Source organism: Eimeria maxima, genomic scaffold, assembly GCF_000499605.1.
Source record: "Eimeria maxima Weybridge genomic scaffold, Emw_scaff65, whole genome shotgun sequence".
Classification (NCBI taxonomy): domain Eukaryota; phylum Apicomplexa; class Conoidasida; order Eucoccidiorida; family Eimeriidae; genus Eimeria; species Eimeria maxima.
Window position 1 is genome coordinate 44,895 of NW_013566665.1, and position 27,784 is coordinate 72,678.

General features: G+C 50.8%; 5 protein-coding genes across 5 annotated transcripts; all 5 read right to left on the minus strand.

Annotated features, from left to right (window-relative positions):
• Positions 1–102: 102 nt before the first annotated feature.
• EMWEY_00009900 (hypothetical protein) lies at positions 103–2,357 on the minus strand (the record flags this gene model as incomplete). Its single annotated transcript, XM_013482524.1, has 8 exons — positions 103–331; positions 523–598; positions 814–911; positions 1,130–1,347; positions 1,502–1,690; positions 1,816–1,933; positions 2,030–2,148; positions 2,319–2,357. 8 exons carry the CDS (start codon positions 2,355–2,357, stop codon positions 103–105), a joined length of 1,086 nt encoding a protein of 361 aa, XP_013337978.1.
• A 5,082-nt stretch (positions 2,358–7,439) lies between these two features.
• Positions 7,440–11,596, minus strand: EMWEY_00009910 (hypothetical protein, conserved; the record flags this gene model as incomplete). The annotated part of the gene is made up of 11 exons (XM_013482525.1): positions 7,440–7,605; positions 7,788–7,989; positions 8,123–8,238; positions 8,330–8,547; positions 8,786–8,974; positions 9,122–9,239; positions 9,543–9,807; positions 9,998–10,138; positions 10,283–10,843; positions 11,066–11,302; positions 11,434–11,596. 11 exons carry the CDS (start codon positions 11,594–11,596, stop codon positions 7,440–7,442), a joined length of 2,376 nt encoding a protein of 791 aa, XP_013337979.1.
• Positions 11,597–13,802: 2,206 nt separating this feature from the next.
• Positions 13,803–17,587, minus strand: EMWEY_00009920 (Dihydroorotate dehydrogenase, mitochondrial, related; the record flags this gene model as incomplete). The annotated part of the gene is made up of 11 exons (XM_013482526.1): positions 13,803–13,880; positions 14,038–14,118; positions 14,304–14,441; positions 14,648–14,692; positions 14,846–14,887; positions 15,126–15,463; positions 15,557–15,654; positions 15,842–15,964; positions 16,109–16,216; positions 16,629–16,840; positions 17,090–17,587. The coding sequence occupies 11 exons, from the start codon at positions 17,585–17,587 to the stop codon at positions 13,803–13,805; spliced, it is 1,761 nt and encodes a 586-aa protein (XP_013337980.1).
• Positions 17,588–19,045: 1,458 nt separating this feature from the next.
• EMWEY_00009930 (dihydroorotate dehydrogenase, putative) lies at positions 19,046–23,783 on the minus strand (the record flags this gene model as incomplete). The annotated part of the gene is made up of 5 exons (XM_013482527.1): positions 19,046–19,427; positions 19,582–21,062; positions 21,180–21,260; positions 21,387–22,354; positions 22,622–23,783. The coding sequence occupies 5 exons, from the start codon at positions 23,781–23,783 to the stop codon at positions 19,046–19,048; spliced, it is 4,074 nt and encodes a 1,357-aa protein (XP_013337981.1).
• A 2,831-nt stretch (positions 23,784–26,614) lies between these two features.
• EMWEY_00009940 (hypothetical protein) lies at positions 26,615–27,681 on the minus strand (the record flags this gene model as incomplete). The annotated part of the gene is made up of 2 exons (XM_013482528.1): positions 26,615–27,429; positions 27,609–27,681. The coding sequence occupies 2 exons, from the start codon at positions 27,679–27,681 to the stop codon at positions 26,615–26,617; spliced, it is 888 nt and encodes a 295-aa protein (XP_013337982.1).
• Between the last annotated feature and the right edge of the window lie 103 nt (positions 27,682–27,784).

Sequence of the window (27,784 nt, forward strand, 5' to 3'; positions counted from 1 at the left end):
TATTTCCGTTAATCCGGCGGGGTCCAGCCCCTGTTGGTTTCTCTACGTAAAGGAATCGCTGTGTACTACAATACGTGGAAGTGCCACGGGCCAGCCGATCAGTCAGAGACTTGGCGGGCTGTAGGCCTGTTGTATGACGGAAGGGGCAGTTAGGCAGCCTTCGTCACCAGCAGAGATAGAACTTTCTGCAGGCTGGGACCCACAGTGATTTCGCTCTGTTCTTATTGCACACAGGTTTTGCACTCTTTGGCTGTTCGCCAGTACGGACAAATACATAAGGAAGGGCAGCACCTGAGATGCAAAGAGCTGTCGTCTGACGTTTTCAAAAGCCCTGCGCAATATCGCATGAGCAGCCGATAAGACTAAGGAACGAATAATATAATTAAATACAGTATAGACGGCTTGCAAGCTCATACAGGCACCCGGATGAACAAATACATCAAACAACAGAAGCCTAAATGGGAGGATCCCTTTGCAGCTAGATTCACTAAAGAGAACAGTAACAAGGCAGTTTGTCCTTACCTGGCCACCATGATGACGAAAAGCGCATACAAAGTGCGGCCGAGCATGAAGAAAGCCATGATTTTGTAATCCCAGCCTACAAATGTCAACGTAACTACTGTCACTACGGCAGACCCAATGCAAGTAAATAGGATTGCCACTTCAGGGATGCGTCGCAGATGGACTGTTAGGGCTATGCTAAACAATGGGAGTATAAGGTGACCTGCACGAATGCATGCATGCACCGCCAGAGGCTTTATACATGCATGCATCCACTAAAGCATATCGGAACAATGAAACTTAACGTTTTACGCTTCCTCTTGAACTGCATGCAGAAAGGGACGACTTGCAGCTTGCAGTCTCTCTCAACATACTGCCAAGGACGAAATTGAGCTGAACTCCTTGGGGAACTCTCGTCGCCTCTGTAAAGAACCGTCGTGTGGCCATTACGAAGCAGCTCTCCAGCAGTTCAGAAAACATGAAAGCCACGCTGCAGGCACGCATGGCAACAGCAGCGTGAGCTGCATAAATAAAAAGAACTGTAGCTTCGACCAGGTTTGGGTACTCTTCACAATTGTATTCGTGTGCAAACACGGTCGAAAGTTCTGTACGCGGCGGCAATTCATACTAGGTCACTGCCTGTCCTAGGGCCAGAAGTTGAAATTTCCAAGCATTTTTGCCCCCGCGTCTATCCATTAGTTTCATGGGCAAAACAAGAGCCGAAAGTAGCACAAATTGGAGCACAGGCCGCCACAAGGCCGACAAAGTCCTTCTCCCCGATGGCATCTGCATGCGCAATCCGAGGAACTCCCCGTGTACTGCATTTTGGCCGTCGGATCTTTCAACCTGTGGAGAAAAGAAAACAATACTCGTGCCATCAGCATATATGCTAGAAGTTGCCTGCAAAAACTACGTAGGATACGCATACAGGTTTATGTCTCGAGTGCTAGGGCGCACTACAATCGACAAGCTAGCAGCAGAACGTGCACTGCGCCCTTACTGCCAGAAAAAGGCACTGGGTGACATATGCTTTCGCTATCCCGAAAAGGCACTGCAGGGCGCAGATGAGCAAATTTAAGTGGCATGTTTCCTTGTAGAAGCCAACGATGTGGTCAGCCCGCCACAGGATATACCACCGTTCAATTGCGCTGTCTTCGAATATTCCCAGCTTAAGCCTAGGACGAACCGACTGGGAAGGAAACCGCAACAACACACACGTGGGAGGCGTCTACAAAAGTGACAGTGCAGCTCATGCGAGTCGTCTAAGCCAGATACCCCTACTGCCCTCCTTGCTACTCTTCCTTTGGCTCAGACCTTCTCGCAGATTGGGCAGCCGTTGGATCGTTCTTTGCCCTTTTCTCGCTGATGGTTCTCCGCAGAGCAAAGATGACGCAAACAGCTACACCACTGGCTGTCGTCCTGTGAGCAAGGGCTGCGAATAGACACGAGAAACCAGAGGCATCTTATGTGTCCAATAGAGGCTTTCGCTCAAGCGAAGTAAGCGTGGTGGCGTACTTCTATAGCTTACCCATTCGGGCTCTTGCAAGGTTTTCTAGGTCCCATTGAACTAAACAGACACGCAAAACGCCTCCACCTGCTACAGGATTTGGATTTCTCCTTTTCCAAGGACGGTTGATTATCGCCCGCCTACACGCAGAACAAATGCAGAACAGGCATCCTTTCATTTTAAAAAACTGTAACTACGCGAATACAGAATTTTCATATTGGGGGCATCGCTAAGATATTCGACTGGGTTGGCCCACTTACAATGCCAGAGGAGAAACAATTAATGATTGGACTATGCGGTTACGACTCACCATCTGTGGAGAACGGCAAGAGGAAGCATTCCGAAGCATCTCGGGGGGAGGCTGTGGTGAGCTTTTGAGGACGTTTGTTCCAGGTGTGGTTCTTTCATTAGGCTGGAAGCTACCCTGCTGTACATGAAGTCGTAGCCCCCTTTTAAAAAGAGGCAGCACTCTGGAAATCTCGTTTGAGTTGCAGCCGTCACTGGGGCTGTGTTCAACAGACACTGCGGCAGAGAAGAGCCACCGGTGCCTTGCCGTTGCATCGACGGAATCATACCCTGTAACGGCTGAGTAGGCCAGAGCAGGAAAATCTACGCACGCACTAGCCCCGTTTGGTGCTTCGCGTTCAGCAAGCGGAAGGACACAAGCCATAGCTTGCCTACCTTTCATTCCATACCCATGCGAACGAGAACACTTCCTTCCAACAGCTTCTGGTAACCGGATATCCAGGTACCATTCGCAATCCACGTAACCGTAATGACAACTTGGCACTACAAACAAACGAGCCTCCTTTTCTTGACTCCAAACACCCCTATCTTCTGAATGGAAAAGCAAAAACGAGTTACGGACGACTGACGTGGACACCCCCGCATTATCGCAGCAAGGCAGAATAGTAATCAACGCGCAGCTGCCTGCAGCCTCTTTTTCTGGTTTGGATCAAGGGAAATGGTGTGGAGGTAGTTTCTACAAACGGGATGTTTGGTGCAGGCAACATTTAGGAGAACGTCATCTGCTCCTTCTGCGTTAATAAGGTGTCTCTTAGGAACCACTCCTGCTAGGGAAGAGATTTACCGATTTTGGTGACATAAAGCAGCATGTCATCCTTCCACAATGTGAGCCGGCGCTTTGCTGCCTGGAAAAAAAGGGGTGTGAAGCTGTCGATCCTTGTCCAGTAGTGGCGCACGCCTTCCCTCGTGCATGACCCTGCTCTCCTATAGGAAAGCTTTGCTCCTGAGCAGGATGCGCCGATCCTATGCCGTGTCGGCCGGAAGTGCCTCTGCTGGGCTGGGGTCTTTCTCAAGCGCAGGAGGTCACCCGCGAGAGCAGGCAGTTGACGACGGATGCGGTGGGGAATAAAGTGCCTCGTTTGTTTAAGTCGAGGCTTTGGAGAGCCAGTGCACTTTTTGTTGTCCCTACAGTCAGCACTTATCCCTAGACATGCGAAAGTAGGCAGTGAAGAGCCTCTTGGCTCCTGCAGTTGTTTGTAAAACACCTGGACCATACGGTAGCCAAGGTATCCAATGACAGCACCAATAAATGACGAGAACGACTTCAGCACAACGAGCAAAGGAGGCATAACTCCCCATACAAGATCCGAGATTGTCACTGCCGCCAGAAGGAAACCTTAGTACAAATGCAGCAACTACACACCCCTCATGCACCACGTGGGAAACTAGAGACATAATGCATTCCTTCTGTTGTTGCTGCACACTCTACAAGCGATTCAAAGTCTGTAGAGCTTACGAAGTCTTAGAAGCATACAATGTCCAGCACAGCATTTGTATAAAGGAAGTAAATGCATAACTTACCGCAACAAGCATGTGTTTTCCAGGAGAGATGTTCAACGCAAAAGTTGAACCCGATGAAACACATATGGCGCATGGCGCATTCACCGAAACGAAACGGGAAAAGGGAACGCGGCAGGAGAATTGAAACCAAAGAAAAGTAAAGAAACCTCCACTCCGTCCGCTCGTTGTTAATCAGTCTTGCAAAAGACCAAAGTAGGACAGATGCGCCAAAAACGATTCCCCAGTTCACCAGAATTGCTGCATGAATAACAAAAGAAAGAACCTGAAAGAAGTGACTCTAGGGAAACAATGGAAGGCAAACTGAATAATGAGGTCACAAGTAAAGAAAAGCATATCAGCAGGTGTCTACTTGCCAAATTCAATCCAAGGTGGATCATTAGGTGGGAGAAACTGGTTGGAGGCGAAAGAGAAACTCGAAGCCAGTACCATGAGAAGTGCAAGAGAAATTAACAGCATGTGAATATCCTCCGGCCTTATGAACGGAGTACCGCCCTTGCAATTTAACTTCCTCGTCATTTTCCCCCGGTGGAGTTGTCGAAGTTGCGGACGGTGAATGGCGCAGGTCTAGATTCGTCATAAACTTTTTGGTGTACTCCAAATTTATTTATCTAGCCTGTCTATGTCCCCCTATATAAGCTCAACTGCCGAAACACTAAAATGGTAGATTCGGGCCCCTCGTAACCAATATAGGAGGCATTTCCCAAGGAACTTCTGCACGCAACGGCGAGAGGGACAGTGATTCGTCCTTCCTCCCAGTATTTGCTCCTAACACGTTCCTACAGCTTCATGTTGGGAGGCAGATAGTATTTCACTGATGCAGCATGCAGTTTCAACCACTCCCCTGTAGCGCCTCTCTAGACCACTGGACGTCCAAGATGCAAGAAACATGTAGGTTTTTTTTCTCGGCCTCGTAATAAATGCCTTTAATTCCGCAAACACAAAGTTTTCTTCTAAAACGAAACTAGCTTCTCACAGCTTCAGAAAACCCCTGGTCCATTTCATTCGTGGGACCAATGCTTTCCCGTACACCAAGCAAGACAAACAACAGACTGGCGTCTGTAAGTCATCAGAGAATCAAACTCCTTCAAAATATACCCCACATAATACAAATAAAGGAGGAAATAGGGGTACTGGGAAAGGAGGAGCTGGGAGGAGCTGGGAGGAGCAAAAGGCACTAGCTGGGGGTTGACGCGGTGGGCAAGCGAGCCATGCTGGGGCACCTCGCGGGAAGCGTGCAATAACCTGTTCCGTGTACCCGCCAACACCCATTCTTCCCCTTTCTTCATTAATTATTGAGCCTTTTAACAATCAAAATCGATCTTAGTTTGGTGAGGAGGCTCATTGGCAACCAACTACCCATTTACTGCGTCCCAGCACCATTGTGGAATCCCAGTATCGATACGAAGGTAGACAATCCCCATGGAAACCTTCGCTTGCACTGAAAAAATCACCTTGTCTTGATAACATCCAAAAAAATATGCGCATTATTACTCCGTGTTGCTGCTGCGTTCTTGACGTTTTACAGACAACAACGCACAAGCACACCTGCGGCTGGATATGGGGAAGTAGCTCCTCCTGGTGAGAGCAAAACTTCAACTGCCGGCTATTTCATTTCTTTTCGAGCACGACTGGTGTTTCAGACTACAAAGCTAGGCACTGAGCTTGAATTTCTGCAGGCCGAAACAGCAGGCCCAGAAGTGTATAACTGCGCGGCGTACACTAGGAAGCATCCTGGTTACGCATAGTTCGGAACGGCAGGCCCACTCTTGTAGTTGCAATCTACTCTTCTGCCTGCTTGGACATTTTGCGTTGACTTGGCATGTGACTATTCCATATGTTGCACGCCTGCAGATGCGGACACTTCGAATGGTCTCTAAGTACCGGAGGCACTGAAGACACTAGTAATAGCTTGACAGAAGACGTTTTCCAGGCATAGCTTCTCCGCAAATGTTAAAACCTTTTTCATACCCCTTATGCTAGTGTGCGCTCCTTTATAATATTTTGTCTTGAGTGCACTCGAGTGGGCTATCTACGTACTGGGGCGGTCCGCTGTGCCTAGCCTACAATCTTGCTATGCTTCGCCTGAAACTTGAACTAACCACGCCAGTCCCGAGACCCATTTGTGTATTGTGGGGTGTCATTTATCATATGACCCCGAACGCCCCCCTCCGCTACCCGTACTGGTGTATGTGCACATTGCGTGTATGCTATGTAAACCATGATGAGCTAGTCTTCGTCCCGAACTCTTCTACGACGCTAATGTTTACGGGTTCCCATTCGTGCTCCGTCCAACTACCTTGCGTCATCTAAAATACCTTTATGGAAAAAGCAATGGTTTGATATGTTATGGGCCAAACAAACACGAGCTTGTTGTGCATGTAGCGCTCTAGAAGCTTGACGCAGCATGACGCTTGCGGAGCGCAGTGAGGTGAGCTGTATTGTGTGGGTGTTCTTTGATCCTTGTTTCTGAGGCTGCGCGCGACCATTTGCCAGCCAGTCAGCATGTTTGTTGCCAAAACGCATTCATTGCTTGGGGATATGCGAAAAACTCTGCAGGTGTTACGTCACGCTTCGGCATGACAAGACACAGACGAGTGGCCCCTTGGGTTACTGCCGCAAATTCGCCAGAAGGTTGCAGCACGGGGCCGCTGCAACTTCACGACAATACAGAAACACCGGCAAGAGGACTTACTCAGCTCGGAAAAAGTCTCCCCAGAATCGAGCAAACAAACTTCTTCCACTCTATCGTATGGAGATACCTAATAGATATGATACAGGCTATTCGCCACGCAAACTCTCGAAAGACAGCGCTACATTCGGTTTCACTTCCAAAGGTAAGCGGCAACATAACACAGGCGTACAGCCACCACACCAGGAGGACCAGGCGCACGTGAAACACAGTTTGCACGCTGAGGGTGGGAGCATGCAACAGTGAAGCACACATGGCGCCACTACCAGAGCAACTGAAACGAAGGTAAGCCAACTTCCATGCAGACAGGCACCTTAGCGAGAGCTGGCAGCCTCTATAAAAAGCCAACAAGGAGGAGATGGACGAGTAGATGAAGGGGTCAACAGAATGAGGAATTCAACTACTGGGAAGTGCCCCAAATCGCGCGGCTTCGTGCTGGGACTACGCCTACGACGAGTTCTGGGCAAATGGTAAGGAGCACAAGGTCTCGAAATCATGAGCATTGGCAGACGTATATCTCCGACGAAAACAAGAGAGTGTCGCGCTGAGGAATGTGAGCACACGACAACGGTCAGTTTGCCCCCGGAGTTTAATCGTTGTCTCTTGAAGCCCCATAGGCTTATTTCCGTTGCATCTGCTGCTCTGCGACACATGGCAGACCCTGAACACCGTCGTTTGTATCGACCCAGTATACATCTCGACGGTTAAAAGACTTCGAGCCCTTGCTTGCACAGCCACCAGGATTGCTTCCGTGTCATTTCTGCCTGCCCTTTACATTCCACCCGATATCTCCACCCCCAAAAAACCTTGCATTCAATCGGACTTGCGAAAAGCCCCTGTTTACTTTTGTTGGGTCCAGACACTCGGCGGCCAGGAGGTATCATATACGCTGCGCCTGGGCGGCCCTATCTCCCGCTAAGGCAAAGAACTTGCCTGCGCCTGCTGGTTGCCACAGTTGTCTCTCTCACGTCGGATACCACATAAGCTTTCCACACGCTGGCTGTTCGCCAATGTGGATAAATACATCAGGAAAGGCAGCACCTGTGTTGCGAAAAGCTGCCGCCTCACGTTTTCAAAGGCCCTGCAAGGTGAGAAAACATGCACTTATCAACAGGCACGAGAAAATACCTCAAGAAATTCAAGAACCCCTGACGAATATACTGGGAGACACCGCCACATGCACAACCTAACGCATTCAGGTGCACAAATGTTCTAGCCAAGATTCAAGCCGAAATAGAGCGCAAGACAGAGAGTAAGTCTTACCTAACTAGCATGATGGAAAAGAGGGCGTAGAGGGTACGACTGAGCATAAAAAACGCCGCGATCTTAAATTCCCACCCAACGAAAGAGAGGAATACGATTGTTACTAAACCAGACCCGGCAGAAATTACGACAATAGTAGCCTCCGAAATGCGTCTCAGGTGAACAGTGACGGCGATGCTGAAGAGTGGAAGGATCAGATGGCCTGTAAGTATGCATGCATGGAATACCACAACCGTAAAAGCAGATATTTCCCAAGAACAATTCATACTACCATCGCCAAAGTTGACTACGCAGAAAGGGTCATAAAGCTTTCTTTTCCTCCTGCCTGAGCTTACTCCCAACTACACACGTGAGCTCCACCCCTTTGGGGATTTTCGTCGCTGCTGTGAAGAGGGGTTCTGTCGCCATAATGTAACATCTGCCTAGCAGCTCACAGAAGGCGAACACCATGCTGCAGCAGGTACGCAAGCAAACAACAACATGAGCAGCATAAATTCGAAGCAACGCGAAAACAAAATGCTCAGAGACGGAGGAATGCGTACTATGTCACAGCCTGTCCGAGGGCTAGGAGTTGAAATTTCCAAACGTTCTTTCCCCCGCGGCTCTTCATAAACTTCATGGGCAAAATAAGTGCCGAAAGGATCGCAAATTGCAACACAGGCCGCCACAAGGCAGCCCAAGTTCTTGTCCACGAAGGCATCTGCGCGCGAACACCGAGAAACTCCAACTCGGCGGCGTTTGGTTCATTGTATCGCTCAATCTGCAAAGAAAGGAGGGAACCAACAAACATACTCCGTCGTCTTGTCATCGATGCCACAAGAAGCTATGAAAATGGCATACTGTATGGCGTCGACTTTTCTGTCTCCATCAAAATCCTTGGACCACCGACTGCTGCATCAAATCCCTTGTGAAACCAACTCTAGAAAAGCCTTGCAAAGCTTGCATGGTAAAAGCAACCAAACTAATATCGCTAGAATTGTAATTAACTCCTCGCCTACTGCCAAGCTAAGACACTCAATAACGTATCGCCGCGTCATTCCAAACAGGCATTGGAGGGCGCAGATGAGAAGATTAATGTGATAGATTTCCTTGTAAAAACAGATGATATACTCTGCCCGCCACAGGAGGTACCACCGTTCGATTGCACTATCCTCGAACACCCCTCCCTTTACCTTAGGCAGAACAACCTGCAGCAAAGGCAACAATAGCATGCGCGAAAACACAAACTAGATCTACACAAGTGCAAGACTGTAAGATGTCCGTGCAGTTTCGTCTAGCTACATGCATTCACATGTCATGACAAAAACTAAACTACTCCATAATATTTACCGTACCTCCTCTCGGCTTCCACTGCCGGTGTGCCGCTCGCTGTCCTCCCCACTGCGGCGACTTTCCCCAGCACAGGGGTGCCGCAGGCAACCACACCACCGAGCTTCCTCCTGCAGGTGAGGACTGCAACACAACACGGGGGAGAACAACAGGGGCGGTATCAGCCTAAGTGCACCTGCTGAGCATGTTTCAGACAGAACTAACCTACCAGCTTGAGCACTCAGCTGATTTAGCTGATCCGAACTTCCAACGGAGGCGCCTAGGCATGAAGAAACGCTTCCCGCCTTTCATGTGAGGACTCCCCCGACGCGCGCACTTCTGTACACAATTCAATGCTCACCACATCCATGCAACGGCTGGTGAAGGCAATACCTAAGCGGGTGTCTAATACGGACACCTTAGCATATCACGACGAATTCAACTCACCCCTTGATGACAAGAGTGTGGTGGACCTGCTGGCAGAAGGTGTTCTTTGGCTGGCGTCGGTTCCTCTTTATGAGGAGGACACGAAAAATAAAAACGCTGCACTGGTGCGTCGGGCGCGCTCGTGCCACCGTTGACGTTCTCGGCTGGCTGGGGGCCATCGTATTGCTGCAAGATTGCATTCTGCTGAGTGCCCAGAGGGGGACTGCCATTGACACAGTTGGAGAGAATGGTAGCGCCTTCTCCTGATCTACAGGTGTCACTGGGACTGCGTCCAACGGATAATGAATTACGAAAGAGAGTTGGGTACCGCTTCACGGCTGTGGTAGAGTCAATGCTTGCGGGGGCTGTATAAGCAACTGCGGGAGGATGGATGCTCATAGCAGCCCCGTTAGGGGTTTCGCAATCGGGAGTTCTGCTTATGGCAAGACGCGCTTGCCTGCCTTCTACAGAATTACCTGAAGAGCAGCAAAGGGAACTTTTGTGTGTGCCAGGTAACCTCATGCCCAGGTACCACTTGGAATCGACGTAGCCGTAGTGGCATCTCGGCACAACAAACAACTGCGGTTCCTTCTCCTTATTCCAAACGCCCGAATCTTCTGGATCAATAAGGCAGCAACAACCAACACAACGAACACGAAAAACAGATAAATGCCCGAATGTCCCTTGAAACCAGGATGTAGGGTTTGCATTTTGGGGTCTACAAGTCCAAGTTTATTCTTGCAGGGCCAATCAGCGTTTACCGATTTCAACGACATATCGCAACATGTCGTCTTTGCACAGGATAAGGCGGCGGTGTACAGCCTGAAAGTAGAGCGGGGGGCAGTTATCCAGTTTGGTCCAATAGCGCCGAGTTGCCGCCGCATTAGGAATCATGACACTCCTTCGTGAGAAACCCCGCATGGACAAAGATCCCCCCAGGTTGTTCCTAGTGAGCCGCAAGTGTCTTTGCTTAGCGGAGAAGGGATCCCGCGGACGCAGGAGTTCGCAGGTACGGCCAGTATTTTGATGCTCATAAATGCATGGAAGGAGGGAGTGCACCGCTTCGTTCGTGGCAGCCTTCCGGGAATCAGCAAACTTAATCGACTTGTCTCGATAGCCAGCACTTGAACCAGTGAGCGCATAAAAAGGCCGAACTGGACGCTTTGCCTCCCTCAGCTGCCTGTAGAATACCTGCACTATGCGATAGCCTAGATTTCCAACTAGCACTGTTACAACAAATGCGTAAAACTTCAGCAACGCAACGAAAGGAGGCAGTATCTTCCAGGCAAAATCGGAAATAGTCATTAGTATCAGTGTGAGGCCTAGTACAGCAAACACAGGCACTGCATGTACAGGATATGAGTATACAGGGAACAAACTGCAGCCCGTGCCTCCATATCACTCTTGCGATACTTGGTTTTGTGTTCTATAGACATAAATAGGAACCCCGCAATTCCATGACTAGTTGTGCTCCCCATAGTTTTGCTCAGTAGTTGCCTATGCACATCTTTTGCATGCGCTGAATTCTGCCGAGGGTTGCGTACCGCAGACGGCGTTTGTTTTCCAGCAGACATGGTCATTGAAGAAGTTGAATCCCATTAGACACATCTGGTGCATCACATACTCGCCAAAACGAAACGGAAAGCAGGACCGAGGCACGAGGACGGAGAACAAAGACAGGTAGAGTAGCTTCCACTCCGTCTTCTCGCTGTTAAACAAGCGCGCCAAAGACCACATTATGACGCACGCGGCGAAAACAATGCCCCAAATCACGAGGATAGCTGCGAAGCAGAAAACGCACATGAAACCCTTCCCACACAAATCGCCGGAGGCAGGCAAGCAGAAGCGAATAAAGATAAGCGGAAACACTGCAGTATGCTTTGCATGGTGCTTTTAGATAAAATATACTTACCGAAATCGATCCAAAGAGGGTCACCTGCTGGGCTGAATTGAGCGGAGGCGAAAGAAAGGCTCGAAGTCAGGACCATGAGTAGCGCAAAAGAGATGAGCCACACGTGCAAGTCTTCCGGCTTCATGAACGGTATCCCGCTTTCACAATTCCCACCTCTCGCCATCTTCAGTCCTATGCCTTCTCTAGGACTTAGGAGTGAGGGCTTTGCCTAAATTTTGCACCGCCTTCTTACCGAGGCATTCTCGACTGCCCCCGCCAACACAGCAGGAACCATCTGTCGACCCTCTCAACCCCTCCGGCCAAATACAAAGGAGTGAAGGTGCGCAAACAGGTGTGTGGGCTATTTGGAAAGCCGAAGCTACTCAACCGAGCCATGGGGCTCCTCTTGTTGTTGCCTGCAGCCTTCCGCCGGACAGGTAGCGGACTGTCTTTCTACTGGCGGTATGGTCACAGCCCTTCGCAACAGTTGCAGATTCAGGCGGCATTCAGAAAGAAAGAAGATCTTGTAAAGATATGGAGGCTAAATTTAGACCCTCCTGGACACTTCTGAAGCAAACCGAGTACCTGGGGTGCAGAACTCCACTCATGATGGTCTCCCCATGCCAGCATTGGTATTGCCGGCTGCCACAGGCATTGTCTTCTCAGTCGAAATAAGTGTGGTACTGCACACATATAGAATGACCACTGGTGCCCTTCAGGCCAAAGAACGAGGCGTTCTCGTTTCCATCGGGCAAGCCCTGCATCGAAGGCTGCGACCTGTCAGGCTTAACAGGGGCGGACACCCGCTGGATACGTTCAAAACGAGCCAAGATACCTGCAAATTACGCAAAAAGTATGTCCAAAAAAATTAATTTGGGGGCCCCGAAAAAAAAGAAGATGAAGGTGGACCGACCGGTGCTCCACGAGGCTGTGGGACAGCTGGCGGCGAGGGCTTCAGTGTGGTGGGGGGAATGCTCCCCGTTTGCATTATGGACTCCAGCCACCTAGATCAAAACTGAGCCTTTTTACCACACTTGTTTGAGCAAAATATTTTTAAAGGACAAAGTCAATCTAGTGTTTGTGTGAAGGCCAGTGAACTCCCAGAGTTCACAATAATCATTGCCCTCTGTAGTCTCAATGCGGGTGGGACAAAAGTATCGATTCCATCGGCAACAACGCTAATCATCATTGATCCCCTTGCAAAATGAAATTATTGCTTTTCTTTTCGTAAAGTATGTGACCAAGTAAAAATCCCACACACTGGTCGCACTCATTTGCTCCCCGGGAGGCGGCTTCAACCTCTCTGCCATTTCCGTTGCGGTCTCCGGTGAACTTTTACCGGCGACAGGAAGTACCGAGCTGGAGTGGAAATGCAATTAGCTATGCATAAAACGGGAACATACAATGCTGCAGAGCGTTGCTCCTTATAGCCCAACGAGCCGCCGTGCACGAAGGTCGTCCTGGATGTAGCCATACGTTTAGCTGCAAGCAGGCAGAATACTGCTCAATACATAAGACTCTTTGGACTCCTAGCTACGGCTCCGCCTTTAGCTGAATGAGAAAGTCACCAAGCGGAACACTCCTGTGTTCATTTGGATGCAGTCATGCACGTTCCTCAGGTGTCCTAGCCCTTAAGTCCCGCCCACACGTGAATTCCTATATTCCTATTGTAGCCTGGCTCTCTAATGACGGAACATGGCACTCAGTCTGTTTGGCGTGGGAGCTCATTGCAATCTGAAGTGAATTCGTTTACAGCCCAGAGCTCCTCCTGTAAAATGAGTGTCCGCATGGTCTACTTCCGTCGAAAACATTCGAAGGAGATAATATAGAAAGTCAACGAAGCAGGCGTTCCCTGTGTTGCTCACTCAACAACTACTGCAGCCCGAAATGCTATAAGTCCAAACCAGTTCTACTGATAAGCTGCTTACTCCACAACGGAACACTCTCCTTTTAGCCGTGGGCAGCAAAAGCCAGGCAATGCCGCTGTTCGCTGAGTGTTTCAGGATAACGAGAACAGCGCCTGGACTTCATCTTTAATTAATGCACCTTAGGTTTACATTTGCAGTAATTCGTGGACCTCCAACAACAAGCAAAACAACAATCTGCTGCGTCGCGGGCCCCTGATATTTATGCATAGGGGAAGCTAAATGCTTAGTCAAAGGTGGGTTTAGGAACGCGGCGCCTTTTTGGGGGACGGTGATCCAGCCCAATAGCGTCTTGCACGTTGTAAATACCTGGATGCAGCCACAACATGCACAAGCAAAAACCCAGAAGGGCTGCAAATTGCCAACGTGTTCTGAGCAAAATGCTGACTAAATTCACTGCCGTGTGAAGTAGTTTTGCAACACCACTAAGGAAAGTGGCAACCAAACTGAAGAAGGAATCACAAATCACGGCTTGCCTGCTTGGTTCAAAACGCTCAGAAGTTCATCCTTAATTCTTCTAGCCACCACAGGTCCCCTATAAATCTGTGCAGAGCAAAAGCTGGTAAATTACGAAATTCCATTCGGAGGCGTAACCAACCCACCCTAGGCATCCCTTCCGCCTTGTACGATATATGTAAATAACATGAGGAAGTGAACAGCTGATCATGCACAAACAATGCAGCGGTGCGTTTGGTCGTACCATCGATGAGTACACCTCAACAGCGCTCGCGCCAGCTCTGATCCTCTCATACGCATCCAACCCCGTCTCGATGCCCCCACTCTGTCACAAAGCATATTCAAGTGAAGTAGGGATGGTCTATGGAATAAATCGCGCATTTCAAATAAAGTACTAATTTGTAACTACCGCTGCTTCTAAACCGTTCGTCGTGGGAGAAGAATAGCAACGAAAGCACTGAATTCCTGCTTTGCATTTTGCAAATAAGATCTTCAAAACACTTCGCTCACGGAGATAATTGCGACTTGGCCTTTAGTCATCTTGTACATATCTGAAACGCACTGTGTCGCCATAGCCTTGAGTGGCCTGCCGCTGAGTCCCCCAGTCTCCTTTTTACTTCTGCTCTGAAGGGACTCTGGGCGCTGGATCTGCACATACACATCAGAATTCAGGGTTGAAAAGATTGGCCCAAAGAACCAACTCTCCGAACGCCGAAACGAGGGCCGCAAATCAGTAGCTTTGGCCAAAACAAGGCCCTATGAAATACACCTTGCCACTGGACAGCCACTGCAGAATTTAAATCATCAACGAAGTTCACCAATTAGTGGTTTAGGGCTACATTCTGAGTCCTTACGGTGGTGTTTGTTACAACGAGCCCATCTAGACCTGTCTCCAGCGCCTGCGAAGATGTGGCATTCAGATATTACCGTGTGCGTATGCGCACTGTAACCACAACAATAGATGCAGCGTAACAGCAGCCGGCGGCACGAGACGCTGTGCAAGCGTTCCATGGAAGAGGCGAGTAGTTGAGTACATTTGGCTGTGAGCTTACGACATCAGCAATGTCCTGTTTCTCCTGTACCGTCAGATCTGGCTGTGAATGCAGATTCAAACAGGACAGCAAGCATGTAGGCATGCATGAACTCCGGGAACAATGCAGGCTGTAGAGACTGGAAGGTGGAACAGTTCAAGTGTCTAAGGCGCTCTTCATGTTTCTGAAGACGACTTTGACAGTACTGCCACAGCTGGCAATGGGAAAAAAGTGAAACTTCTCAGCCTAGGTGGGACTGATGCTGGGGCCTCAAAGCGCCGGAAACAAGAAAATGCCTAACCGCGATTTTGACAAACAGGAGAGGGCGCCTTCCTGTTTGTGTTGGAAAGAAATCAAGAGCCTTCTGCGTCATATCTTGTTGCAATTTGGCTTTTTCCTGTTCGGTGTCGTCGGGCTGGGAAGTTTTAGCCTGGTGCATTTTGTGTTCCTGCTCTAGCTTGTCCAGTTCACTTTGCGCCGCGGTGATAATGCTGCGGAGGTGGTCCCGTTGCTGCAAGGCACGAAGCCCCTGTGTGTTAGGGGAACTGAGGTTGATAACCAAATAGTCAGCAAAGCGACCAATACGTCTGATCCCTTCACGGATGTCTTCTTCCGCCTTTTCGGTGTTCTTGTTCTTGCCTGAGTCGATCGCATTCAGGCGTTCCACTTCATTGACTGCCTCTGATTAATAAGGCGGAAGGGTCTCGCCCGAGCAAAACTACTCACACCTACCTATGTTGACACCTATGACGCAACGCCGCGCCAGACGGTCATGCCATCGATCTTCAGACACCTTTTTCAGGCGAGGCTCCACGACGTCTAATCCCGCGCTGCAAAGACAGCGGACATGAATGCTGTATACACGTATCCACTGTGAGAATACATCGGTTACAACGTCCCCCATCGCTGGTACCCACAATAAGCACGACATCGCAATTCACTTTCACCTGAAGCAAAATCCGCCAAAAGGGCTGGATACAAGTTGAACAGGTCGAGTTCTATTTGTAAACCTCTCACCTGTTGAAGCCGCAACGATTTATTATTGCCCAGTCCTTCGCTAAACGAAATATGCGAGGCTTCGGATTACCGGCCTGGGGTTTCGGGGTGACAGTCCCGACTTCTACAAAGCCAAATCCCATTCTGGGGACAGCATGCATGCATGCGAAAAGTGCACACATGTAGCCTCCCAAAGATACTTCGGAAATTGTTGTGGGCTGCAACTCAGCAAAAGGTTCCCAGACTAATGGTGGACCTCCGGCGTGGAAATGGGCACGACTGGCTCACTTGCAAAACCCCAAGGGAGCCTCGGCGTCCTTATCGAAACCAGCCGCTAAACCGACCGGGGTGTGGAATGTCAAGCCCTTTATATTGACGCTGAGCTCTGGATCGTCCCTGCATCACATCGCTTTACTTTGTAGCTATCAATGAGTGACCAGTGTGCTGCTCCTCCCTTCTACAACACCATTGCATCTTCTCTTGCTAGTCCAAGACTCCAGCGGGTGCAGCCAACAACCAAAAAGGGGTTGTAATAAACCCCAACAGAGGAAACATGTCTACAGAAAGTTTCTGGGTAACTCAGGCAGGAGCAGCGAATTGTCCTCGTGCAAGCAGCTCTAGTGTTTAGCAGAGTCCCTTCTACAGATACGATAGGTGGCAAGAATGCTTCTGCGGCACGTTGCCAACTGGGACACGCCGCAAACACGCACTCCTTCGCGCTTGCATGCATGAATGCACGGGTGAAGAAGTACATGCGTACGGATGCAACCGGTAGAAGGCGTATAAGGTGTCGTAAATAAGATATTACCTTTCGAGATCATAGGGTAGGTAACCTCTGGAGGCCAACCACATGACAAAGTGGTGGGCCAGTTCTGGGTCTGGGAAATTGTCGGGAAGAAGGTCGTAAAGAAGCTCCAGAAGACCGTCCATGTGACGCATCAGGCCCGAGCCAACGTCCGCAGCGGCGTATGCAAGGTACATAAGCCCTCCACCAGCCAGAAGAAAGCTCAATAGGACCTTCTGAAACACCCAGTAAGCAGCTGACAACAACACAGTGCGTGCATTTGTGAATTTCCAGCTCGAATATCGCGCCTATGCGCCTTCTCTTGTAGATGCAGGCATCCCAGCATTCTGGAGTGAGTGTAACAGGCAAAGGCTTGGCCTGCACTCATAGAATAGGGGCTTTTGCGTTCCTGAAAATGGTGACTCATGGGGGATCATGTGAATGGACGCGACAGAGGCCTCAAAAATGCTAGGCGGTGCCAGTACCCCGTAGAAATTATTTCTCTTGATGAACTTCCTCCTTTGTTTTTCCATGTCCTCCACATCAATTTCCAGCAAACGGAATTTAGAGGGTCCAACAGCGTCATGATCTGGACGATCAGCCGGCGAAGTATTGCCAGTCAGAGGCTTCGCCACGATCGGCTCTGCCGAGGCAGAAGAGGAGGGACTCGAAGCGGTGGCTATGCATCGTTGAACGGGAGTCAAGAACGCCTTGTGTTCAAGAGGTAACCAGCGGAAAACGCCGGCTGTGTGAAACTCTGAAGATGGTAGAAGGACAGATCCGACGCGATTAGCATACGCGGTTGCCGGTAAACCTGACACCTTACTGAAGTTCAGCTTGAACTGTGGGAAACGCTGCGAGAGAGGTCCCGATCTTCTTAATGCAAATTCTGTGATTGTTAGATGCAACGGCCACCCAAAGGAGCGCAGGTTCCGGAGATTGTTGCGGGTTGCCTGGTTTCCATGTGTCCATAAATGCATCATCGTTGGCACTGGTCCACTATATAACCTTGGACTGAAGCAGGATCCGCCTTCTCATCGGGCGTATCTGCACCAACACACGTTGCCTGACAATTCGATTTCGTTTCTGTCAACCTGGAGGTCTTTTTCGTACTTCAGAAAATCGGAGGGCTGACCCTAGCATGTCTGTGCATGTCACCAACGAACGCAGTGGAAGACAGCTTCTAAAGAGGCCGAAAACTTTGTATATCTAACAACACCAAAATAAATATATAGAAAAATGCCAAGAAGAAATGGCGGGGTATTTCCGTTGCTGTGTAGAGGGCGATCGAGACCAGTCGAGGTTCACGGAGGCGCACCTGGGCCCCTCACTGAAATGTGGGCTTCTGTGGGCAAGCTGTATTGGAACCGGTTGTTCTGAATTCACTCTAAAAGCCTAATTACCATAATTTTGGAGGGATTTTCCTTCAGGCGGCGTAGAGGCGAGGTCCCAGCACCGGCAGCTGCCGGTCGCATTCGCTTACAGAGGGTATCCGCACCTTTCCGGCTGAAATGGTCCGAAAGGAGCGAGCCAGTTGCCCTTGCGCCGTCACGCTCACCCAAGGCGTTACCAGTGGAAGCACGTACGCAGACAGTCGAGTGCTACCGCCCAGTAGAGAGCAACTGGGCAGAGCCTCATGGAAGTTGCTGCATGCAACTGCAGCTCAGTTTCCAGATAAACCTGTGAGCGTACCTGCCACGCGTTACCTTTCGAACTATACTGCGCGCATGGTTTGCCAGGTGCCATGACCTGTACGCCCTCTGTATTGCTCTGTGACGGGGCGTGGGCACGTTTAGGCTCGCACCGGAGACAATCCATATTTGCTGGGCTTGTGTGTTTTGCGCAGAACGTGGAGGAGCGTCGAGCGGCGCTGAGCTGGTTGCTGTGTTTTTCGTGTCTTTACCCGTGTACTGTCTGCAGAGAGGCCTTCGTCCCAATCATCAGAAGCGATCCACCGGAGCCAACATGCAAGGAAGCTCTGGTCTTGTGGGCCTGCCGCGTTCACAATGCTGTTAACGAAGAACTTTCCCTCCCTCTTTTTAACTGCAGTGATCGTCGCCTCTTCATGCACAGCCAAAGCTGAAGCCTTTATACGCACAGCGAAGCATAAGGACTGCTCGGCTCTATTGCAAGTGTTACCTTACAGCGGGTTGTGGAAGAAGGTTCGATGTGCTTGCATGCTGCAGCAGCACAAGAACGCTAGGCTGCTGGAATTACCTCTGTGATATTGTGGCGCCGTATAGCGGTGAAGATGTCGATTTTTGTGGTTTCATTGGGCTTGTGCTACTGCTACGGGCACTTTCACGAGAACACATGAAGACTTGTAGTTGCTCTGTAGTTGAATACAGGCAAACAAAAAAAATGAAGCGCGGAGTGTTCTGTTACTGCACTCGAAATCGCCGGGTACCCGCTTGGCCGAATCCGGACCGCCTGCAGTTCTATTACGGTATTTCAGCAATATGGTATCCGTCAGTCTTAGAATTAGCCCATGTCGGCACTGTCGGCACAGGCGGCTGCGGCTGCCGCTGCGACACCAGACCCGCCTCCTTAAAGAAACGGGAGGGGTTTAGGGGATGATTTGCCTTATCTGCTAAGGGAGCCGTCAGGAGCAGAAACCGTCTAGCCCGGGTCAGCGCCACGTAACAAACGCGGCGCTCTTCCATGAGGTGAAAATGCTGTTCATTTCCTGAGGCTTGCCGCACTATGGTTGCTTCCGCCTGACGCAGCGCTTCAGGCTTTGGCGGTTTCTCAGCGAAATTTGAAATTAAACGACCCACAAAGTCCGCCAGCGGCTGGCTGCCACCTAGCCCCATCGGCAACGTCCTGCGGCGCATGCACACACGCCCTAAAGACAACTTGCGTATGATCAAAGATGCAATTATACTGAAGCCCACCGGCCTGACGGGGTTATCAGTACTTTGAGCTATTCCTTCCTCGTCGGGAAGAGCTGCAGAAGGGCGAACGGAGATGGTCACACCCTTCGTTCGCTCTTGCAACTATGACGACCTGCCACTCCAGGCCTTTGGCTTGATGAATAGTAGAGAGCGTAATAGCATTTGTGATACTTTGCTGTAAAAACCGCCCTGCATCAGCATCTCGCAACAGTCTGATGATGCAATCGCCTGCCGTTGCCTGTTGCCGGTTGGGTGAGTACGCCTCTACAGCTCGAAGGAAGCCGAGAACATCTGCGAACACTTCCGATCCGTACAACTTGGACAATTCCCGTATGGAGCCTTCTTTTTGGATATCTGCTCCTTTGATGTCCCCAAGAGGCTGGATGTCATCTGCTGCCGCTGCTTTCCTTTTGCTATGACGTGGTTTGCTGCATTCCGGAGTAGCAGCAGCAGGCGTTCCATGATCCTGCTGCCGAGGATTGACAGAATCAGCTGTGCCAGCCGCCTCTCCGCTATCTGGGAGTTCCCCACGGCGCGACCGTTGCGCAAGTCTTCGACGGGCAAAGAACTCCCCCATCCCTAGAGGGCCGAGCAAGACCTCCAGCAATGCCTTGACGGAAACAGCTGAGCCTGACATGGAGCGAAGTCTGTTGATAGACTTAACAAACGAGGCCAAAGACTCCACCTGATTTGTACGCAGTCGTGCTACCTCAGCTGCTGCCACTGCATCTGCATGCGCAGATTCTACCGGGAACAGCTCCTGAACTCCTTGTATCCCAGCGCAACGCAGCACGTGGCACAGGGCATGAAACAAAGAAACACGCAACGGAGTTTCCCTGGGCAGCCTTTGATTGCCTCGAGACCAAGGAACGTTTTGCCAAGGCATTTCAACTATGTTGCGGCAGTTGTCTGGTTCGCTAGTTGAATGGTTCCCGGATGCGTTCTGGACGCGTTTTAGAGCCAAAAGGGTCTTTGCCCCCACCCGCCGTGGTGGCCTGTTCAGCACGCGAATGAACGAAGCGTCGTGGTCCGGGTCGACTGCCAAACGAAGATAGGAGAGAAGGTCAAGGACATCTGGACGCAAGAAGATCTCTGCCCCTCCATTCCTCTTTGAACTTGTGCTGCTTAGAGGTAGTCCCCCAGCAGGCAACTCCAGATCCGCCAAGTCTACTGCTGGAAACAACACCGCAGGGTCGATAGGTCTATTGGGGTCGCCGGGTCCTAAGTTGTCCCTGCTGCTTTCCGAGTTGTCATTTACTGAGTTTGTGGAAAAGGGCGAAGAGGCGGAGCATGCAGCCCGTTGTATGCGGGGGTTCATCAAGAGGTTCTGTATGTCCAACAAGGCGCTGTTGGTGCGGCAAAGAATTGCAAAGTCATCCCACCGCAAGCTGTGGTGCTGCTTCAGACAGAGAATATACCTTAAGATGTACTGCGCCTCCAAACTGTGAGACGGAAGAAATGCCCCATGCACGTGGCCGCCAGCTGGCCCCTTATTGTCGCATATCCCTGCACCGCTTACTCCCGAACCCGGGTTTTCCCCTCTCACACAAATATTGGCACTGCCCTGCGGGGAGTAGTTGCAGGGAGGGCTTTCAAACCCGGGACAGTCATGTGAAGAGTACAGTGCCTTGGAAATGCGAAATGGCCAGTTAAAACTGACTAAAGATAAACTATGACGCACCACTGCGGGCACGGACCGGTAATTGCAAGCCAGAAAAAACTCTTGGTAGTCCGGGAAATTGCGTTTGAATTCGTGGAATATCTGAGTGAAAAACGAAACCGAGAGTAACGTAGAATGTAAATAGTGGGGGAAAGCCAAAGTAGGTAGTACAGATGTTCAGCTAGCTTACTGGACAGGGGCTACAAGGGGCTGCGGGACCTGTCTTACCCCTGTATGTGTGCCCCTCCACTTATAAATAGACTGGTCGTCATCTCCTACGACGGTAACGCCTCCTCGCCTCCCCGCACAGTTGGATAGGGCAGCAACCCCGCCTGCACTAAAGGTCGTCTGTGTGTTTGGAGGCCTTTGCAAGGCCAGAAGACAGATGAACTTGAACTGGTTGCTGTTGGTGTCTTGGAACTCGTCGACGACCAGGTAAGGCCACTGCGCGCCCAACTCGGCTCGCGTTGCCGGCCCTTCTAGCAGCTTAAGCACCTTAACGGTTAAATCAGTGAAGTCGAGGAGGGGCGGCTTCTGGTCCCTGAGGTGTTTGTCGTAAAGGCGGAACAGGCGGAAGAGCACCGAATTAGCCATCCGTTCCCGCTCCAGCAGCTCAGGAATGAACTTCATACTGCGGATTCTCTTCCGGAGCTCCTCCGCCTCCTTGCTGGTGGAAGAACTGAAGGCGGTGCTGTCCATGCTTTGGAAGCCCAAGCCCTGGGCCTCCCCCTCCTCCTCTGAGCAGGCGTTATCCTCCTCGCTGGACAGTTCAGGAACTTCTGGACTGCTGCGCAACGCCGCACTTATTCCTTTAGCCCCTGAGCTTCCAGCGCGCAGTGCCTCAGCCCGTTTTTCGTTGTCAATGAGATTCCGGAGTATAGATAGCTGCTGGAGCTGGTTGAGAACGCGGAAGTCTCCCGGCACCCCTATGTAGCCTCCGTAGCTCTTAAGAATCCTTACGAAGAAGGAGTGAAATGTCCCTACGAACAGATCGCTCTCACCGATTCTACTCACATCCGCATTCGCTCTGGAGGTGAACGACGATGCGCACTGGTCCTTAAGCACACCTTCGATGCCTCCGCGGATTCGGCGCTCGAGCTCTGTGGCGCTCTTTTTGGTAAAGGTCAAAGCAGCCAAAGGCCGACAACCTTGCAGCAACAGACCCACTATGCGCGCTGTTATTGTGCTTGTTTTGCCTGTCACCAGCGCAACGCAGCAACGCCAGCAGCCAGGACGCCAAGTGTTTCCGGAAGCAACATGCGTCTAATGCAAGACGGAAAGCATTCAGGGACACAGAAATCCGCGTCCGCCAACACAAAGAAAAGAAACGGACGGGTGCATGCTCCTGACTGAAACAACACGAGTAGCATCTAATATTCTGCACCGCCGCAGTGACGACTTATGTCAGACGACGTCTTCTGCTGCACACACTGTCTCCTCTACCATTAGTGTCCGAGCCCTACCTGCCCCAGGACCTGCAAGGACACATACACTGGACTGCGGGGGTGCGTTGACGACTTTTGTCTGTTCTGGGGACAGGGCCCCAAACAGCGTTCCGTGCTGTAGCAGGAGAGGGCGAGGGTTGCTGATGTTGCTGTTCGCGTCTAGTCCCCTTTCCTTTGTTACTGTCCGTGCAGCCGCTTTTGCTGTGTACAACGCGTTCTGGTTGGGAAGAATGCTACAGTTGGAGGCCGCGCCCAGTGGTGCTTCTGAAGCACATCGCTGCTGCTTCAGAGGCTTCTCACGATATAATGGGGGTGCACCACCGTCCAGCGCAGGCACAGACACCCAGCTGCACGGAGGATTGGCGTTGTCAGTGGCAATGTGGTGCTTTGGGGGTTGAGGACAAATCGGGAAGTTTGGAACAACAGCGCCATGCCGAGGAACAGAAGCGGCGTGTGCACTGCCGTCAAGGCACCAGCCAGTGCTGTTGCTGCCGCTAGTGTTGCTGTTGCCGTCAAGAAGGAAGAGTTTATCAGGGATCGTGTTTGTCGGATCAAGCGCACGATTGGGGCAGCTATTTGATTGACAGGGTTCAACAAACTTTTCAGAACTTACCGAAGGGCTCTGAAAGTGCACATGGCCATGGTTGTGCTTCATTTGGTCCTCTTGCTGGTGCTGCTGCTGTAGGTGCATATTTTGGCATTGCAATTGGTTGTGCTGGCGGTGCAGCTGGGTTTGATGCTGGTGCCGGTGTTGCTGATATTGCTGCCCTCGCTGGTTCTGGTCTTGCTCCCCCTGCTGTTCCTGTGGTTGCTGCCAATGAATTGGCAGGGTTGCGCGCAAGACGAGCCGTCTCTGTTTTCCATTGATATCTTTCGGCTGCTTCCCTAGGCAATGCCATTCCCAAGGTCTCTTTGGCTGTGCTGCGGAGTTGAAAATGCCATTACTGCTAGCTGAGGAGCTTTGAGGTGCTCCAGAGTGCAGGGAGAAGCCGCCCTGAAGGGCATGAGGAGGGCCGCTTAGCGCGGCTCCTTCTGCCAGCGGGTGGACTTGTGGGTATCTTTGTGCTTGGCTTTCTGTTTTTTGGGTGCCAGCTGTCGTCGAATGATTATTATTTGCTGATGAGAGGGCCGCGGAGCTGTTTATAGCACAATCTAAACAGGGATTGTGTGGCTTTGGCATTTTGCTTTGATTGTGAAGTTGGGGTTGCCCTTCACATACTCCGTAGCGGCCCGGTTTTGGCGCTTGGTGAGGGGCCTTCGCTTTACAGTAGGATCTGCTTGGTCCTTGGGGGGCCGTTGATCTTTGAAACTGTGCTGAAGCTTCCCAAGACAAGCTCTTTGCAATGTTGGGGGACTGCTGCAGCAGGAGTGCCTTCTGTGGACCATCTTTTATCCTGCCCAGAAGCCATCGGGTTGCTTGCTCAGAGGCATTTGCCCCTGATGATGCTGGAGCCGCATGATGCTGCTGAGACTTCGGCGGCAGCTGATGCATTGTGACCATACAGCCAAGTTATATTCTGCTATGCGACTCGAGTGTAGCCGCCATTCCTTTCAAAGCGAGAGCAGCGCACTTTTCGATGGGCTGCGGCGGGGCGAAAAGAATGGAGACGCAACAAACAGACTGGCCTTAATTTGAACTCACGGAGAACTAACCTTTTAATCGTGAAATATGGGCGCAGGCAATTCTAATGGCTCCAGGGAAAACGTGCGAGCATAGATGTTCCGATCGACAGCAGTGGCAGATGGTCGGCCTAGCACCAATGGAACTGACAAAAATAGATAGAATTAAGAGTTGGCCAAAAGTGTGCTGAGACAGTTTTACATTTTTCTTCAGTGTTTTGACAGAGTAGGCTCTGGCTGTTGCGTCTCGCGGCTGTATCACATGAGGAGAAGACGAGCAATAAACACAGTTATGCACTCTCCAAAATATCCTCCTGTGAGCCGCAATGAGAACTAAATGTGGCATGCATTGCATTTAGCCTTTTGCTGAGGGGGGTGGGTTGGGGGCCCCCCACCAGAACAACACCCAGCCCTACCGCGTTTCTGGTTTGTCTTGCAACGCTTGCTCGCTGAAATCATGCAGTGCGCCCATACCTTAAATTTGCAGTCTAAGTATGCAACTTCTGATCTTCAGTTTGACAATTCTTGTAGATACTGGTAGCGTACTGTTTTCACTTCCCGCAGGCGTGTGCCGGTAAACAGGCATCGATGCTACAATTGCAACAGAAATGTTCCGTTTCTGCGACGTATTCCTGCACACCAAGATACTCCATTGAAAAACTTGTTCAAAGGACTTTGAATGTAGTTGTTTTCAAGATCCCACGGCTCCCGTTGCCCGCCGCCCTCATTGTTGTGCCAAAGGTACTAACGACCTTGCCAGCAGCAGCTGGCGTGCATTAGTCACAGTGGCACTGGCTCAGCCTTCACATGGTATTGCTTTTTGACTCTTATTCATGAGGACTGTCCACTCAGGCCTTTTGCGCTTAGTCTGTCTCCCAGGTTCGGCCCGACCATCATGCTTATAAGGTTGTGTTTTGATGGATAAATATAACTACAAGCATCAGCAGAGGTTGCCTGGCGGCACCATTGAGGTTCCTTGACTGAGGTATCGGGCTCGCATGTGATTAAATATAATGACCGAGGCGATGTACTTAAGACGATACATGCGAGCGCATACCAGCACTTCTTCTGTGCACGAACAAACGGTGAAAGCCGCTTGACATGTGCATTACCCCCAGGAGAGAGCCTGGAAGGTTAGAGCACCAGTGGATACTGGTGCTCTAACCTTTTCTAGAGCATGCTATGCCTGCAATGTAGGAGAAAACAGGAAGTAGATGCCTCTCCCACCGTCCAAGGGGTAGTTGCGGTGCCGCCAAAGAGAATGGCGGATGTAAAGACGCCGAAGTTGTCAGATATGCTGCAAGACGAGCAAGTTTAGTTGTAAGCGGGCAGCCTTCCTGGGACTGGGTAGAGGAATCCCCTCAATAAAAACGAAGATTAGGCAGTTCCTTTGTGAGCCGCTGGCATACTGAGATTATTCGAATAGCGTTGTGTGAATTCAAACCTACGGGTGAGAAAGGGGAGGACAGAGTTTCTCTTACCTTGGACGCTGCAGTGTGTTCTGTACAATGATACTCCTTCGACAATGAACGAGGACAGCCGTATTGACACTGTAGGAACCTTCTAGATATATTAGCTCTAATTACTACTACTTGCTACTGCTGATAAGGCCCTTGCCTTCAATGCAGACGGTTGAAGTAGACGGTGCGGTTAAAGGCTATAGTAAAAGGTGCAACCCTCGAACATAACTTCGCTACGCCTGCAATATTTGGCTTCACGGCGGCAATGCACAGAACGCTGTACTCTTCACTGGCGACACGAACATTGCCGGAGATTTTGCCCACATCTCGGCAAAGGTGCTGAGAGAAATAATCTATACCTCTTTTAGCACGCTCAAGTATCTTGGTTGTGCTCCTCAAGGTTAGCGAACCAATGTGAACAAATAGAGGATGGCTATCTGCAACTCAGACGATGCAATTTCCATGTTGTGTCAAATGCAATCCCCGTATGGCACAAACCTATGGGAGTTTACGCACGTCCCGAGTTCCTGTCCTCAGCCTGCGATATGTGCAGCCCATTCGCACAACTCAGCATTGGTACAGCTTGCCTGAAGCCAAAGTAAACACCGGATAGTCAAGGGATGACTGTTTCTTCATTGTTCTCAGGGTACGGGCAGAGTGTGAAATCCAGGCAGAAATAGGCAGCTGGGCCAGTACTCACGCCGCGGGACCCGTGGGGAGAAGATAATGGTGTTCATTGCCTGCAGACCTGCCAACAGGACTGCCTGGGGCCCACGTAACATACGTGGAGCAGCAGTTCAGAAAAATCGGTAATTTTCAGATGCAGGGAGGTATATTTGCCTCATGCAACCCAAGGCCGTTGAAGACCCAACCCCTCAATTAATGCTTCAGACGTTTTTAGTACGCCGTGCTTCTTGCCGACTAATTTCCTCTACTCTCCTGTCTTCTTCGTCCCCTGCTTTCTGAAAAGAGTCCCAGCTCTCGATAAGATGCCTTTCGATATCTTCTTTACTGATTTAAATTCACCAGCATCTGCTGGAGTACCTTTATCATCTGGCTGTTCGTTTGGTTGTTGTCGACGGCGCCGTGACGGTTTGGGCTTTGTACGCTGCGCTTTAGCTTCTTCACGAGTTTTGTCTTCTCCATGCGTCGGCACTGCCTCAGGTGGCGTTGACTCGATGGGATGGTTTGCTTGCTCGCCCTCCTCGCGCTGATCGTTGGAGGCTGGGGAGACCGAACCCTTCCTTTTACCCTTCTCTCGGGTTTTTGATGGCGTTCTCCTTTGTGAGGTCCCATCAGCCCTCGCACTCTCTTCCCGATGCTTTGATGTCGGCGAGCGGCTACGGTTGTTCGGTTTTGCAGCAGTGGCAGCACTCTTTGTGGGGCTACCAGTTTCAATATGGGAAGGCGCCGAAGCGTCTGCATGGTCGTGGCTCTTTCCGTGCTGGCCACTCCTCTGTTCATCCGCTTTGCTTGCTTCGCGGGACCCCTGCCTGTGGCCTTCTCTGTGGCGGTTTTGCTGGGTATGACGGCGATGTTCTTTCTGTGGTGAAATGCTTCTGGAGGGAGACTCACCCCTGTGCAAAGGTGCTGACTCCTTCTCAGAACTTGCTGAGGCCTTTGGGTATTGGCCCTGTGCTTCTGACGATTCACGGCGGCCTCTCCCTGCTTCTCGCTGTCGAAGGTGCGGCAGTTGTGCTGAGGTTCTGCTGACCGCTTCTTTCCACACTGCAGCGGGGGCAATGCCTGCACAAGCACACACCGCACAACGAAACGGACGGTTTCCACAGGGTGCACACTCCCTGCTGGGCACCAAACGCCGCTCCTACTGTTGCTGGTGAGGGTTGGAGATATGCGCTTTAAAAGCTGTGGAAAACAACGGAGCGACTACCAAGGGCTACGAAGCGACGTTCACTCCAGCTCACCTCGCCGGGCAGCGTAAGCATCAAGCTTCATGCGCACGCGATGGACAACAAGCTCGTGCTTGTCAGATATCATGGGCGGGGCATGCGTAGAGCTCAATCTACCTAGACCCACTACCCAGCTAAAATCACATGCAACGCAGCGCACATCATCGCCAATATATATATATATATATATA